The 17,551-nt window shown below is 37.8% G+C and overlaps 1 protein-coding gene across 1 annotated transcript in view; it reads right to left on the bottom strand.

Moving 5' to 3' along the window:
* The window catches only part of LOC132561245 (low-density lipoprotein receptor-related protein 2-like), an 88,938-nt gene that overhangs the window by 739 nt on the left and 70,648 nt on the right, over positions 1-17,551 (bottom strand). The window contains exons 57-68 of the mRNA XM_060225974.1: positions 16,673-16,848; positions 15,772-15,976; positions 15,493-15,618; positions 14,683-14,823; positions 13,774-13,905; positions 13,155-13,431; positions 12,555-12,683; positions 10,389-10,612; positions 8,507-8,686; positions 7,485-7,616; positions 6,247-6,348; positions 5,491-5,617 (exon numbers count right to left, since the gene is read on the bottom strand). Coding sequence (XP_060081957.1) covers positions 5,491-5,617; positions 6,247-6,348; positions 7,485-7,616; positions 8,507-8,686; positions 10,389-10,612; positions 12,555-12,683; positions 13,155-13,431; positions 13,774-13,905; positions 14,683-14,823; positions 15,493-15,618; positions 15,772-15,976; positions 16,673-16,848 — 1,951 coding nt within the window. The remainder of the gene's footprint in view (positions 1-5,490; positions 5,618-6,246; positions 6,349-7,484; positions 7,617-8,506; positions 8,687-10,388; positions 10,613-12,554; positions 12,684-13,154; positions 13,432-13,773; positions 13,906-14,682; positions 14,824-15,492; positions 15,619-15,771; positions 15,977-16,672; positions 16,849-17,551) is intronic.

The raw sequence follows: 17,551 nt of genomic DNA, 5'->3' as shown, positions 1-17,551 counted from the left end.
CCACACTCATGCTTATTCATGAAGACATATGAATATTTAAGAGTACATTTACATCTACATTATATATTACATATATATTAACATATTTTAGGAACATGTTCACCACCACCAACTTACGTCTGCCGGTAGAAGTGATATTGTACCAGGTTAGTAGTGATATTGTACCAGAGTAGTAGTGATATTGTACCAGGGTAGAAGTGATATTGTACCAGGGTAGTAGTGATATTGTACCAGGGTAGTAGTGATATTGTACCAGGGTAGTAGTGATAAGTATTGTACCAGGGTAGTAGTGATATTGTACCAGGGTAGTAGTGATAAGTATTGTACCAGGGTAGTAGTGATATTGTACCAGGGTAGTAGTGATATTGTACCAGGGTAGTAGTGATATTGTACCAGGGTAGTAGTGATAAGTATTGTACCAGGGTAGTAGTGATATTGTACCAGGGTAGTAGTGATATTGTACCAGGGTAGTAGTGATATTGTACCAGGGTAGTAGTGATATTGTACCAGGGTAGTAGTGATATTGTACCAGGGTAGTAGTGATATTGTACCAGGGTAGTAGTGATATTGTACCAGGGTAGTCGTGATAGTAGTGATATTGTACCAGGGTAGTAGTGATATTGTACCAGGGTAGTAGTGATATTGTACCAGGGTAGTAGTGATATTGTACCAGGGTAGTAGTGATATTGTACCAGGGTAGTAGTGATATTGTACCAGGGTAGTAGTGATATTGTACCAGGGTAGTAGTGATATTGTACCAGGGTAGTAGTGATATTGTACCAGGGTAGCAGTGATATTGTACCAGGGTAGTAGTGATATTGTACCAGGGTAGTAGTGATATTGTACCAGGGTAGTAGTGATATTGTACCAGGGTAGTAGTGATATTGTACCAGGGTAGTAGTGATATTGTACCAGGGTAGTAGTGATATTGTACCAGGGTAGTAGTGATATTGTACCAGGGTAGTAGTGATATTGTACCAGGGTAGTAGTGATATTGTACCAGGGTAGTAGTGATATTGTACCAGGGTAGTAGTGATATTGTACCAGGGTAGTAGTGATATTGTACCAGGGTAGTAGTGATATTGTACCAGGGTAGTAGTGATATTGTACCAGGGTAGTAGTGATATTGTACCAGGGTAGTAGTGATATTGTACCAGGGTAGTAGTGATATTGTACCAGGGTAGTAGTGATATTGTACCAGGGTATTGTACCAGGGTAGTAGTGATATTGTACCAGGGTAGTAGTGATATTGTACCAGGGTAGTAGTGATATTGTACCAGGGTAGTAGTGATATTGTACCAGGGTAGTAGTGATATTGTACCAGGGTAGTAGTGATATTGTACCAGGGTAGTAGTGATATTGTACCAGGGTAGTAGTGATGTTGTACCAGGGTAGTAGTGATATTGTACCAGGGTAGTAGTGATATTGTACCAGGGTAGTAGTGATATTGTACCAGGGTAGTAGTGATATTGTACCAGGGTAGTAGTGATATTGTACCAGGGTAGTCGTGATATTGTACCAGGGTAGTAGTGATATTGTACCAGGGTAGTAGTGATATTGTACCAGGGTAGTAGTGATATTGTACCAGGGTAGTAGTGATATTGTACCAGGTTTGTAGTAATATTGTACCAGGGTAGTAGTGATATTGTACCAGGGTAGTAGTGATATTGTACCAGGGTAGTAGTGATATTGTACCAGGGTAGTAGTGATATTGTACCAGGGTAGTAGTGATATTGTACCAGGGTAGTAGTGATATTGTACCAGGGTAGTAGTGATGTTGTACACAGGGTAGAAGTGATATTGTACCAGGTTAGTAGTGATATTGTACCAGAGTAAAAGTGATATTGTACCAGGGTAGTAGTGATATTGTACCAGGGTAGTAGTGATATTGTACCAGGGTAGTAGTGATATTGTACCAGGGTAGTAGTGATATTGTACCAGGGTAGTAGTGATATTGTACCAGGGTAGTAGTGATATTGTACCAGGGTAGTAGTGATATTGTACCAGGGTAGTAGTGATATTGTACCAGGGTAGTAGTGATATTGTACCAGGGTAGTAGTGATATTGTACCAGGGTAGTAGTGATATTGTACCAGGGTAGTAGTGATATTGTACCAGGGTAGTAGTGATATTGTACCAGGGTAGTAGTGATATTGTACCAGGGTAGTAGTGATATTGTACCAGGGTAGTAGTGATATTGTACCAGGGTAGTAGTGATATTGTACCAGGGTAGTAGTGATATTGTACCAGGGTAGTAGTGATATTGTACCAGGGTAGTAGTGATATTGTACCAGGGTAGTAGTGATATTGTACCAGGGTAGAAGTGATATTGTACCAGGGTAGTAGTGATATTGTACCAGGGTAGTAGTGATATTGTACCAGGGTAGTAGTGATATTGTACCAGGGTAGAAGTGATATTGTACCAGGGTAGTAGTGATATTGTACCAGGGTAGTAGTGATATTGTACCAGGGTAGTAGTGATATTGTACCAGGGTAGTAGTGATATTGTACCAGGGTAGTAGTGATATTGTACCAGGGTAGTAGTGATATTGTACCAGGGTAGTAGTGATATTGTACCAGGGTAGTAGTGATATTGTACCAGGGTAGTAGTGATATTGTACCAGGGTAGTAGTGATATTGTACCAGGGTAGTAGTGATATTGTACCAGGGTAGTAGTGATATTGTACCAGGGTAGTAGTGATATTGTACCAGGGTAGTAGTGATATTGTACCAGGGTAGTAGTGATATTGTACCAGGGTAGTAGTGATAAGTATTGTACCAGGGTAGTAGTGATATTGTACCAGGGTAGTAGTGATAAGTATTGTACCAGGGTAGTAGTGATATTGTACCAGGGTAGTAGTGATATTGTACCAGGGTAGTAGTGATATTGTACCAGGGTAGTAGTGATATTGTACCAGGGTAGTAGTGATATTGTACCAGGGTAGTAGTGATATTGTACCAGGGTAGTAGTGATATTGTACCAGGGTAGTAGTGATATTGTACCAGGGTAGTAGTGATATTGTACCAGGGTAGTAGTGATATTGTACCAGGGTAGTAGTGATATTGTACCAGGGTAGTAGTGATATTGTACCAGGGTAGTAGTGATATTGTACCAGGGTAGTAGTGATATTGTACCAGGGTAGTAGTGATATTGTACCAGGGTAGTAGTGATATTGTACCAGGGTAGTAGTGATATTGTACCAGGGTAGTAGTGATATTGTACCAGGGTAGTAGTGATATTGTACCAGGGTAGTAGTGATATTGTACCAGGGTAGTAGTGATATTGTACCAGGGTAGTAGTGATATTGTACCAGGGTAGTAGTGATATTGTACCAGGGTAGTAGTGATATTGTACCAGGGTAGTAGTGATATTGTACCAGGGTAGTAGTGATATTGTACCAGGGTAGTAGTGATATTGTACCAGGGTAGTAGTGATATTGTACCAGGGTAGTCGTGATATTGTACCAGGGTAGTAGTGATATTGTACCAGGGTAGAAGTGATATTGTACCAGGGTAGTAGTGATATTGTACCAGGGTAGTAGTGATAAGTATTGTACCAGGGTAGTAGTGATATTGTACCAGGGTAGTAGTGATATTGTACCAGGGTAGTAGTGATATTGTACCAGGGTAGTAGTGATATTGTACCAGGGTAGTGATATTGTGGGTATATTGTACCAGGGTAGTAGTGATATTGTACCAGGGTAGTAGTGATATTGTACCAGGGTAGTAGTGATATTGTACCAGGGTAGTAGTGATATTGTACCAGGGTAGTAGTGATATTGTACCAGGGTAGTAGTGATATTGTACCAGGGTAGTAGTGATATTGTACCAGGGTAGTAGTGATATTGTACCAGGGTAGTAGTGATATTGTACCAGGGTAGTAGTGATATAGTACCAGGGTAGTAGTGATATTGTACCAGGGTAGTAGTGATATTGTACCAGGGTAGTAGTGATATTGTACCAGGGTAGTAGTGATATTGTACCAGGGTAGTAGTGATATTGTACCAGGGTAGTAGTGATATTGTACCAGGGTAGTAGTGATATTGTACCAGGGTAGTAGTGATATTGTACCAGGGTAGTAGTGATATTGTACCAGGGTATTAGTGATATTGTACCAGGGTAGTAGTGATATTGTACCAGGGTAGTAGTGATATTGTACCAGGGTAGTAGTGATATTGTACCAGGGTAGTAGTGATATTGTACCAGGGTAGTAGTGATATTGTACCAGGGTAGTAGTGATATTGTACCAGGGTAGTAGTGATATTGTACCAGGGTAGTAGTGATATTGTACCAGGGTAGTAGTGATATTGTACCAGGGTAGTAGTGATATTGTACCAGGGTAGTAGTGATATTGTACCAGGGTAGTAGTGATATTGTACCAGGGTAGAAGTGATATTGTACCAGGGTAGTAGTGATATTGTACCAGGGTAGAAGTGATATTGTACCAGGGTAGTAGTGATATTGTACCAGGGTAGTAGTGATATTGTACCAGGGTAGTAGTAGTGAGTAGTGATATTGTACCAGGGTAGTAGTGATATTGTACCAGGGTAGTAGTGATATTGTACCAGGGTAGTAGTGATATTGTACCAGGGTAGTAGTGATATTGTACCAGGTTAGTAGTGATATTGTACCAGGGTAGTAGTGATATTGTACCAGGGTAGTAGTGATATTGTACCAGGGTAGTAGTGATATTGTACCAGGGTAGTAGTGATATTGTACCAGGGTAGTAGTGATAAGTATTGTACCAGGGTAGTAGTGATATTGTACCAGGGTAGTAGTGATATTGTACCAGGGTAGTAGTGATATTGTACCAGGGTAGTAGTGATAAATATTGTACCAGGGTAGTAGTGATATTGTACCAGGGTAGTAGTGATATTGTACCAGGGTAGATATTGTACCAGGGTAGTAGTGATATTGTACCAGGGTAGTAGTGATATTGTACCAGGGTAGTAGTGATATTGTACCAGGGTAGTAGTGATATTGTACCAGGGTAGTAGTGATATTGTACCAGGGTAGAAGTGATATTGTACCAGGGTAGTAGTGATATTGTACCAGGGTAGTAGTGATATTGTACCAGGGTAGTAGTGATATTGTACCAGGGTAGTAGTGATATTGTACCAGATTGGCCAAAATTCTATGTCTGAATTGAATAAGGATCTCTGATCTATGAAGTTACTGATTTGAACAAAATTGTTTTTGATGCCAGTTAGCTTCTGACCAATGATTGGTCAGTCAATCAATGAAGTTATATCCACTTGATGTTGCTCTGAGACAGGTTTTGCCAGTAAATCAGATCTGTATTGTTTACCTACTCTTGGTCGCTGTATTAGAGAGAAGATTCTAACACAATCCCCATGACATTTAATGCAAGACAAGGTCATACATCTCAACAAACTTGGTTCATCCCACCATTTCACTGTTTTAATATCTTAACCCTGCACATCTAGACTACTGAGAAAAAGTAGTTTAAAGGGAGAAATTGACATCGTACAGAAGGACAAATGAGAAAATAGACATTCCCTTCCCTATCCCTACTACATGTAAAAACTTACGCGGTGATTCATCCTCCACCACCAATCTGACAGGTTTACTAACTTCACAGTAGCGACCAGTGTAGCCTAAAAAACAAAACAGGTAAACATGGGACAACTGTACAAAACTTTAGCCTGAAGCACAAATACATCAATAAACAAGAGGCCCAAGGGTCACCTGATTTCTATAACAAGTCATTTTTTTTGCAGTCACAAGCCAAAGAAGTCATCTTCATCACAAAATAAAATGACATGAAATACAAAATGTACATATAATGCAAATTCTATGTGGAAGATGCAGAACATGAACTACCAGATCTGAATTATTTACAATCACAGTAAACCATCTTAAGGCCCTTCAATCTATGAAGAGTATTTGATTCCACCATATTTAGGTCTCCAGAAGCAGATTAGTGTCAATATGTGTACATACATATAAACAAAATGTAGTTCTACACCACACTAGTTCTAGCCAAGTTTAAATAGTTACCAATAGAAATAAACTGATCCTGTAAATATAATTTTCCTGTATAAACAGATTTTACTCCTGCCCCGAGGGGAAATATGAGACCATGGGGTCGTGAAATTCACAATGGACATCTTACAATGTCAGTTTTTCAATCCATGAAAAGTATCTGATTTTAACCATATCTGGTCTCGAGAAAATTAAAGAAACTTCCGACCATGTGATTTATAGTTTTGGAGGTCTGACTTACCCTCTATACACTGACAGCTGTATGTCCTGTTGGCAGCCATTACACACAATCCATTGTTAAGACAGGAACATTTTGATGGGGAAGGTTTTGATGTTTCCCAAGCTGTAAGGTGTCAAATTTGACATTCAGATGAGAAGAATTGGAAAAAGAAGACATGTAGAATAACTGATGTTTATAACATAAAGTTTTTATATCACTAGCCTACCTGTGTGTCCGAGTCATCGATAAACCTACCTGTGTCACACTGTGTGTCTGTGTCATTGATAAACCTACCTGTGTCACACTGTGTCTGAGTCATTGATAAATTTACCTGTGTCACACTGTGTGCCTGAGCCATCAATAAACCTACCTGTGTCACACTGTGTGTCTGTGTAATTGATAAACCTACCTGTGTCACACTGTGTGTCTGAGTCATTGATAAACTTACCTGTGTCACACTGTGTGTCTGAGTCATTGATAAACTTACCTGTGTCACACTGTGTGTCTGAGTCATTGATAAACCTACCTGTGTCACACTGTGTGCCTGAGCCATCAATAAACCTACCTGTGTCACACTGTGTGTCTGAGTCATTGATAAACTTACCTGTGTCACACTGTGTGTCTGAGTCATTGATAAACTTACCTGTGTCACACTGTGTGTCTGAGTCATTGATAAACTTACCTGTGTCACACTGTGTGTCTGAGTCATTGATAAACTTACCTGTGTCACACTGTGTGTCTGAGTCATCAATAAACTTACCTGTGTCACACTGTGTGTCTGAGTCATTGATAAACCTACCTGTATCACACTGTGTGTCTGTGTAATTGATAAACCTACCTGTATCACACTGTGTGTCTGTGTAATTGATAAACCTACCTGTGTCACACTGTGTCTGAGTCATTGATAAACCTACCTGTGTCACACTGTGTCTGAGTCATTGATAAACCTACTTGTGTCACATTATGTGTCCAAGTCAATGATAAACCTACCTCTGTCACACTGTGTGTCTGAGTCATTGATAAACCTACCTGTATCACACTGTGTGTCTGTGTAATTGATAAACCTACCTGTGTCACACTGTGTGTCTGAGTCATCGATAAACCTACCTGTGTCACACTGTGTCTGAGTCATTGATAAACCTACCTGTGTCACACTGTTTCTGAGTCATTGATAAACCTACTTGTGTCACATTATGTGTCCAAGTCAATGATAAACCTACCTGTGTCACACTGTGTGTCTGAGTCATCGATAAACCTACCTGCATCACATTGTGTGTCTGAGTCATCAATAAACCGAGAGTGATCAGGACATGCACAGGCAGAACCATTTGGTGTTAGCAAACAAAGATGGCTACACTTCTCTCCTTCATCTCCCACACACCGATTCTTCACTGAAATACAAAACCAGGGAAAATTGGTCACATTTCAGATTAAGGTTGAGAATCATTTGTAGGTGAATCAGAGAGATACAGAAGTATTAAATAAGACTAAAAACTCTAAAAATGAAACCTTGATATACTGCCTTTTCAGAAAACACAAAGATCATCATTGTAAGGGAACATTATTTTCTTGACAAGTTTTTCATGATTTGAACAAAGATATATGAGAGTAAAGGAAAGTATTGGTTGAATTTGTTTTTCTTTGATTGTGTGAACGTATATAACCTTTACCAGTCACAAGTTACACAAATATTATAAGAAATGACTGTATCAACTGATAACACAGATTTTTATAGATCTATTTAAAAATTTTTCTTTAAATGCTGCAAATTAAAAAGGAAATGAAGCAATAGTGATTTGTTGGGTTTGTCTCCTCTAAAACACATTTTGAGGCGGGGTCTCTTTGCTTTTTCAATCAATACCATCCTGGAGTGCCTTGCAAGCCATTCATGGCAATTACAGTAAGAAGTCTTGTTCAAGGACACAACAACTTCTCAGTACAATCCTGAACAACATAAAACAACAATGGATAAGAAGTGTTAAATCATGGTATCTTTACCCGAGGTAAGCCAATGCTTTACCGCCTCGGTAAGTAGCGTTAAATCATGGTATCTTTACCCGAGGTAAGCCAATGCTTTACCGCCTCGGTAAGTAGCGTTAAATCATGGTATCTTTACCCGAGGTAAGCCAATGCTTTACCGCCTCGGTAAGTAGCGTTAAATCATGGTATCTTTACCCAAGGTAAGCCAATGCTTTACCGCCTCGGTAAGTAGCGTTAAATCATGGTATCTTTACCCGAGGTAAGCCAATGCTTTACCGCCTCTGTAAGAAGCAAGATTTACCTGATAAATTGTGACGTTTCGGATGCATGATTCGCACACTAGAGGGCAGCAGTAGTCCTGTCTGTAATGTAATGTTGACGCCGCGTCCAAATTTATCCATCTTCATGACAGCCCCCATTTGTTGAGATGCCCAGTAAAGTGAGTCTCCAAACACATCTAAACTGACAGGGTTATCTAGACCTGAAATATTATATAGAACAGTTAAAACTCTGGGACGTGTAAACTGACAGGGTTATCTAGACCTGAAATATTATATAGAACAGTAAAAACTCTAGGACGTGTAAACTGACAGGGTTATCTAGACCTGAAATATTATATAGAACAGTAAAAACTCTAGGACGTGTAAACTGACAGGGTTATCTAGACCTGAAATATTATATAGAACAGTTAAAACTCTGGGACGTGTAAACTGACAGGGTTATCTAGACCTGAAATATTATATAGAACAGTTAAAACTCTGGGACGTGTAAACTGACAGGGTTATCTAGACCTGAAATATTATATAGAACAGTTAAAACTCTGGGACGTGTAAACTGACAGGGTTATCTAGACCTGAAATATTATATAGAACAGTAAAAACTCTAGGACGTGTAAACTGACAGGGTTATCTAGACCTGAAATATTATATAGAACAGTAAAAACTCTAGGACGTGTAAACTGACAGGGTTATCTAGACCTGAAATATTATATAGAACAGTTAAAACTCTGGGACGTGTAAACTGACAGGGTTATCTAGACCTGAAATATTATATAGAACAGTTAAAACTCTGGGACGTGTAAACTGACAGGGTTATCTAGACCTGAAATATTATATAGAACAGTTAAAACTCTGGGACGTGTAAACTGACAGGGTTATCTAAACCTGAAATATTATATAGAACAGTCGAAACTCTGGGACGTGTAAACTGACAGGGTTATCTAGACCTGAAATATTATATAGAACAGTCAAAACTCTGGGACGTGTAAACTGACAGGGTTATCTAAACCTGAAATATTATATAGTACAGTCAAAACTCTGGGACGTGTAAACTGACAGGGTTATCTAAACCTGAAATATTATATAGTACAGTCAAAACTCTGGGACGTGTAAACTGACAGGGTTATCTAAACCTGAAATTTTATATAGTACAGTCAAAACTCTGGGACGTGTAAACTGACAGGGTTATCTAAACCTGAAATTTTATATAGTACAGACAAAACTCTAGGACGTGTAAACTGACAGGGTTATCTAAACCTGAAATATTATATAGTACAGTCAAAACTCTAGGACGTGTAAACTGACAGGGTTATCTAAACCTGAAATATTATATAGTACAGTCAAAACTCTAGGACGTGTAAACTGACAGGGTTATCTAGACCTGAAATATTATATAGTACAGTCAAAACTCTAGGACGTGTAAACTGACAGGGTTATCTAAACATGAAATATTATATAGTACAGACAAAACTCTAGGACGTGTAAACTGACAGGGTTATCTAGACCTGAAATATTATATAGTACAGTCAAAACTCTAGGACGTGTAAACTGACAGGGTTATCTAAACATGAAATATTATATAGTACAGACAAAACTCTGGGACGTGTAAACTGACAGGGTTATCTAGACCTGAAATATTATATAGAACAGTTAAAACTCTGGGACGTGTAAACTGACAGGGTTATCTAAACCTGAAATATTATATAGTACAGACAAAACACTAGGACGTGTAAACTGACAGGGTTATCTGGATCTGAAAATATACAGTTCCATATAAGTTGGAAGGAATATACAAACAATTTGGTCTGTTGACCTTGACAAGATAATGAAAAGAGAATGTTTTCAATAACCCAACAAATGCATGACCATAATTCAAGTAATTGATTATGGCCTTTGACCTCTCACCTTTCCCAACAACAATGACCCTGTCTGACCCATCTAACTTGATGGATTCTATCAAGTTTTCCTTGGAGTCACACCAGTAAAGTCGGTCATCCATGTGGTCATCTAGGGTCAGTCCTGTGGCTCGGCCAAGTCGTGTGGAGACCAAGACTGACCGTTTTTCACCGTTCATCCAAGCCTGCTCTATCTTTGGTCTTGTGCTGCCTGCATCCGTCCAGTACAGCAATCTGACAGTAAACACATAACTCCTTAATCAAAGGCTGACAATGAAATATAATGAAAGAAATACTTACCCTAATTTAGGGTTGATGGCACATAGGGAGATAACCCAACACTTAAGGGCTGACTATGAAACATGGCAAAAGAAATACCCAAGTTAAAGTGTACCCTGAGAGTAATTTTATATTTAGATTTAATGTTAAGAATGCTGTAAAAATAATAATAACGAAAACCCCGTCAAAATCCGTCGCCCCAGTGTCGAGTTATTAAAGCTCAAAGTTGTCAATTTTCACCTGTCCGCCCAGACCTAATCAGCCGAATCGTCATTTCCGCGGAATCGAGGCTCTTCTACTCGTGACGTCATAAGTTCAACAGAAATGGCAGTCAACATGACTGACAGTGACAACGACACCGCAACTGAGAGCGATTTGAGCATGAGTTTTGAGGAGTCTGATTATGGTGTGAATGATATGTCTGAAGACGGAATCCAGCCCTACCGATTTGAACTGGAATTACAAGACGATGTATCCAGTGAGGAGGAAAATGACCCTTCGAAAAGTGACGATCGCTTGGGAAACATAGATTGGCACGTACTTCACTGGGTCTCACCAGTAGTCGTGAAAGTAGTCGAACAGTGAATCGTCGTTTCAAAGAAACAAAATAAAAGTGGGTGTGGTTTTGGACTAATTTTACTATCTTCAAGTCTCGATCAACAATTTCTGACGTCGGGAAATCACGTTTGTGCAAGACTATGCATACATTCACGAGGTGTCGGGGAATTTTTTTACCAAAGAAGTTTCGTCCGAGGGGAATTTTTCTTTCCAGGGAATTTTCGTAGCACTATGGATATATATAGATAGGGTGTCAACAACCAATTATAACACCCTCCGCTGTGTTAATAATAAAAATTTGATGTTTTAGAAGTTTAAACAATTATTTGACTAGTTTTTACCCTAGCACTGGTACGCGTCTGTTGTTAGCCGACAGGCATGTCGCCTCACAGGTGTCACAATTGTTTTTCCAGCCACAGAGGTGCTAATTACCTAACCTGGCACAGGTGTGATTATGAGTTTAGATGACATCTCTACACTGTGAACTGTGTTTTCAAATCAAGATTGTTGATCTTATTGTTATTTCTACGATCGCAAAATTAATAACTAAACAACATCGTCTGCTGGAAGATCTAAAAACCAAATACACCTTATACAAACAACATACACACATAACCTATTCTATAAATTCTAATAATTCTATTCTATATTATATAATAGTAGTATGAAAATTCTCGGGGTGAAAATTCCCGTGACCCATTCACGACTAGGCCTTCTCCGAGTATTAGGCGTTCACGATTACGAAGGAATAATATTCCTATGACCGCCCAAGTCATAGGCTAGCCTATCAATTTAAAATGTTTAGTTGTAGAATTAATAACAAAATATCAACCTAACAAATATACTTTTATTTAATCAACAATCAGTTTTATTTATCGACGTCATGCATTGACACCCCATCCGTGTTAGTGTTAGGACAACCATACACACCGCTTCCCCACAAGACAATATGGCTGCATCAACAAAAGCGTTGAACTTATGACGTCACAGGTTTGGGTGCCCGAAAACGAGGTCAACGCCACTCAGCCAAAGGTGTGTTTTTCAGAAAAGTCGCACTTTCTCAGTAACGGAACATTTCACGACATTCGCGTTTTCGGCATAGTGTATTTTATGTGCAGAACTATTTTTCAAGGTCAACATAGCTGACCTCTCAGGGTACACTTTAAGGCTTTAAAGTAGAAAGGGAGATAACCCCAGTCTTTATGATTGACAAAGAAACAACAAAAGAAATACCCTACATAAGGGTTGATAGTAGAAAGAAAAGATAACGCCACGCTATAATGAAATATGACTCCATATCTTGAGCTTTTCAATGAAGGGTTATGAAAGAAATACTCACCCAAGTTTCGGGTTTACAATGATGGCCAGTGGGTGATACAAATCATCACTGATCAAAGTTTTCTGGTATCGGCCATCGTCAAGGGCAACTGATATTGTCCTGCGACTTGAATCTGTCCAATAAATATTCCTGAAGAGAAAAAGTTCTTTTTTCCTTAATGAAGTTTTTACATCCAGTTATTTAAGGAAGGAAGATTTAAGGAGTAAAAAACATCAATTTTACAACTTGAAAGAATGGAGAGACTAGAAGACATCCATAAGAGATTGATATCCCCACTACCAGACAGAAATTGTCAAATGTCACCTTTGACCTCTTAACCTTAACAGATGACCTCGCCAATATTAGTAAAAGTTGATGTTATGATAATATGAGGTTCACATGAAACAAAGTTGTGAGGTTCTATAGATGTGATATTGTATCAGAACATGACACAATGTAGCCAGACATGACAGACAGACTTTTTTTATTTTTTTCTCATCCCTATCCACATAAAATTGTAAGGAACAATAAAGAATTAATTTCACTATCACAGAAAAGCCATTATCATTTCACAACATTTCCAGTTGAAGCAGAGTGAACATGAGTATAATATTGACCTACTTTGTGACCCAGTCAATAGCAATGCCCTCAACTTGAGTCACATCTGCATTTAAATCTTGTGGGCGCGGTGGACCACCATTCTTTATATCGTCAGGAATTCCTGCGCGTTCAATCTTCATCAATGATAAATCAGAGAAATATAGGAGGCGACGGTCAGCATCAACATCTAATGCCCCCATGTGGCGCCCCCAACTCAGTGTTCCTGAGTAGGCTTTTTTGTCAGGGATAATATGGCGTACCTCATGACCACTGGTAAAAAATATCAGCATCTGTCCACCTGAAATAAACATAATGAGTAAAATTACATAGGGGAGTTTACACAAGTTTGAGATTGTTTTATAACAGAGTCTGAGAAATGTTTATTTAACTAGGTCTTTGGTAAGGTAAAAAATGGAAAAATTTTTATGAGTTTCATAAAATCTCAAATTAAATGGAAATGAATGTAAGATTCTGTTTATCGCATAACTTAAGATACTTTTGCAAACATACATGAAAAAAAATCTGTACTGATACAAAATCTGAATTTGTGATATTCTTAATTTATATCTGTCCGTCTTTGTTGATGTCACAAAGAATATGATGCCAGAAAGTTATGATATCACAAGGATGGACAACTGACCTTTAGGTTTACAGTGTGTGCCTTTGCCCTTGACATCATGGAAGCCGTCAGTACACAGACATTTGTATGATCCTTTCACATTTTTACATTGCTGTGCACAAAAAGTTCCCCAGCGTGCACACTCGTCAACATCTGCGAAAATGAGAAGTCATTTCATCATATAGATATACTATAAACAAAATAAGTGATATCAGGAACATCTCAGTAAAAACAATATTCTTATATTGATTGTGCATTTTTTGTAACCTTCCAGTTATGTTTCTGTGCTATCCTGATATTCACAGTTGACTTTCAATGTCCAGTTACGAAAAATTCCTGTTACTATAATTACAGATGAATACCTTGTATTGTAACTACAGATAAATTCCTGTTACTATAATTACAGGTGAATACCTTGTATTTTAACTACAGATAAATTCCTGTTACTATAATTACAGGTGAATACCTTGTATTGTAATTACAGATAAATTCCTGTTACTATAATTACAGATGAATACCTTGTATTGTAACTACAGTTAAATTCCTGTTACTATAATTACAGGTGAATACTTTGTATTGTAAGTACAGATAAATTCCTGTTACTATAATTACAGATGAATACCTTGTATTGTAACTACAGATAAATTCCTGTTACTATAATTACAGGTGAATACCTTGTATTGTAATTACAGATAAATTCCTGTTACTATAATTACAGATGAATACCTTGTATTGTAATTACAGATAAATTCCTGTTACTATAATTACAGATGAATACCTTGTATTGTAATTACAGATAAATTCCTGTTACTATAATTACAGATGAATACCTTGTATTGTAATTACAGATAAGTGCCTTATATTATAACTGAATTCCTAAAATAACTAAAATAAATTGCTGATAATATAACTTGATTTTGTTGATTTTACCTTCACAAGATTTACGGTCATTGACGGCAATTTTGTATCCTTCTTGACAGGAACAGTAATAGCCTCCATCACTCAGGTCAGTACATGTCTGGGAACAGCCGCCATTGTGTACGGAGCAGTTCACATTTCCTGACAACTTATCTTTAAAAGATATGACATGTATTGACAAAAGAAGAAATGTGCTCAAGTCAACAGATTGTGTAATTGTTTATATTGAGTCAATTATCATTTCTGACAGTTTTCATTTGTTGTAACCTACCAAACCTGGGCTGACAACATCAGGCCATGCACTGATTTCAGAATATGTGTGTGATTGTGTAAAACCTTGACTCATCCTATTACATAAGTATAATGTGCATTCATTTCAACAGAAAGTGTTTTCTGAATGTACAACATTAATGTATATATGTATTAATGATAGCAACTCTGGAATGTTACACCTTTTTTTTAATTTAATCTAAAGTAAATACAAGACTTTAGGAAATATGAATGAGGTATCTGGTAATGCTGAGTGAAAAACCTCATCTTATACGATGGAGTAAACTCAGTGATGGGAAGAGCCAAAACATGAAATGGATGACACCAAAACATTGCAGGATCTATTGCTATCATAATCTTATCAATGAAATGGGTGTTCTAGGACTGATGGAATGGGCCAGCTGTGAGCTAAGGTACTTATATACAGGGGACAAATATTCAAGGTAAATTACTTTAACTGACCAATCAAACGCCATGTTACATCACATGAATACATAAATTTGAATGCATGATCATGGTAGACAAGTTTTTGAGAGACTCTAAAATACTTACGACAGCCACGTTCATCAGAGGCATCTTCACAGTCCATAACAGCATTACAGACATTGACAGCATCCACACACTGACGATTGGCACATCTATACTGGTCAGTGGAGCATTTGACCGGTCGAGGTGTACCTATAAATACATGTACACAGGAGATTAGGATATCTGGAAGAACAGATCTTCATTTCTAAAGGACAGAACCTGTTATGAAAAGGAACACCAATGAATTATTGAAATAAAAATTTATTTTATTCATCACCACTGTCACTAGGTACTTAATCTTACAGAGATCAAGGTTGTTCTCGTCAGAGCCGTCACCGCAGTTGTCCACTTTGTCACACAGTCTCCAGCGAGGGATACATTTGAAGTTATTACAGCGGAATCGTGTCTCTGGGGGGCAGTCTATCAGCTGACAAATCTCTGGGCGTTCGTCAGATCCATCTCCGCAGTCATCGTTTCCATCACAACGCCATCGACGAGGAATACAGATCTGATAATTTACCATCATCAATGTCATGTAAGCAAAAAATCAAGACGATTCTGCGAAAAGTCACTCCTGTTAAATCTTTTTCACAGTAGAATTCTGAATAAAAAGCCTGAATAGGTCTCACCTAATATCTGTCGCTTATCACTCTTTACAGTAGAGGTAGTAGGTCAGGGTTAAATATACCTAAAACAACTTTAAAACTGTAAGATCCAGACTAAATATCACTTCCCTGTAACTGACAGATCTTCATCAAAAGCTGCTAATCTAATTGTACAAACGTTTGAGATTTCTACATTAGATGTTAAATATTGGACCATGGTCAATTCCATTTTGTAACTATGAAGGACAATATGCCAGCTACATATTGGCTTAAGTTTATGACTTAACATGTTCTTGTTCTTAAGAAGAAGTTCTCAAAAGAACCAGAAAATGTCAATAAGATATGAATGTCCCTGCTTACAATTTTGTACTTGCAATTAATTACCATACTGTTTGATAAAAATTCTATAAATAGTAATAACGACAATAACCTTGGAACCCTGAAACAAATTTTTGAAAATATACTCCTAAATATGATTAGATCAAAATCTCTTACAAACACATTGATCGATAATTTTCTATAGATAGAAATGTTGGCCTTGACCTTGAGGTATTCATTATGAATTAGGTTGATGATTTATATACATATGTTTATCGTACCGTGTTATCACACTGAAACTGATTGGTGGGACAGAACCGGTTGCCAGGGTAACGTGGTGGACAAGCTTGCTCATCCCAAGCATCCTTACAATCACGCTGACCATCACACATGGATTTGTTGCTGATACAATGACCACTTGGACATTGAACCTGGTCAGTTTGGCATTTATGGTACTCTGTAAGATAAAAAGAGGAGATAATCCTGGTTAAGGCAAACCCTGTAAGGAATGTTGAAGTCATATCAAGGAGAGTTCATCACATTTAAAGTGAATACTGCGAGTTTAAAAACAAAAAAGAACAAGCTTACAGTTAGTGTTGCATGTAACACAAATCCCCTGCCGTAAATTACTGTATTTATCAGCAAATAAGGCCATGTCTGCTAATAAGCCCACCAATGTTCTGTTGTAAAGCAAATGGGAGCGAATGGTACTTAACTGTTTGTAATAAGCTAACCCTTTACTATGGATCCGAGTTTATATGTTGGCCCCATGATCTAATTGAAGTATAAATACATTATTTTTTCAAGTAATGTAGAACTTGTTCTGTATCAGAAGTATCTTGTTTTATTATTTACAAGCTTCCAGTGTATCAAGTTTCAACCAAATCCATTAATCCGTTCTCAAATTATTGTCTGATAACTAAATTGTGACAAGATTCTATTTTTAGTAACAGTGACCTTTAGTTGATCTTTTGACCCCAAACAAAATCCCACACTATATTGCCTTATAAACTACCATTGTATGAAGTTTCATCCAAATCCATTCTCAAGTTATTGTCCAGAAACTAAAATGTGACAATTTCTATTTTTAGTAAAAGTGACCTTTGTAGTTGACCTTTTGACCCCAAACAAAAGCCACACTTTATTGCCTTATAAACTAC

This window comes from Ylistrum balloti, unplaced genomic scaffold (assembly GCF_031769215.1).
Source record: "Ylistrum balloti isolate Yb309-2 unplaced genomic scaffold, AGI_CSIRO_Ybal_v1 Utg371184, whole genome shotgun sequence".
Classification (NCBI taxonomy): domain Eukaryota; kingdom Metazoa; phylum Mollusca; class Bivalvia; order Pectinida; family Pectinidae; genus Ylistrum; species Ylistrum balloti.
The sequence above is the reverse complement of the archived record's forward strand: the minus strand, read 5'-3'. Positions and strand labels throughout refer to the sequence as shown.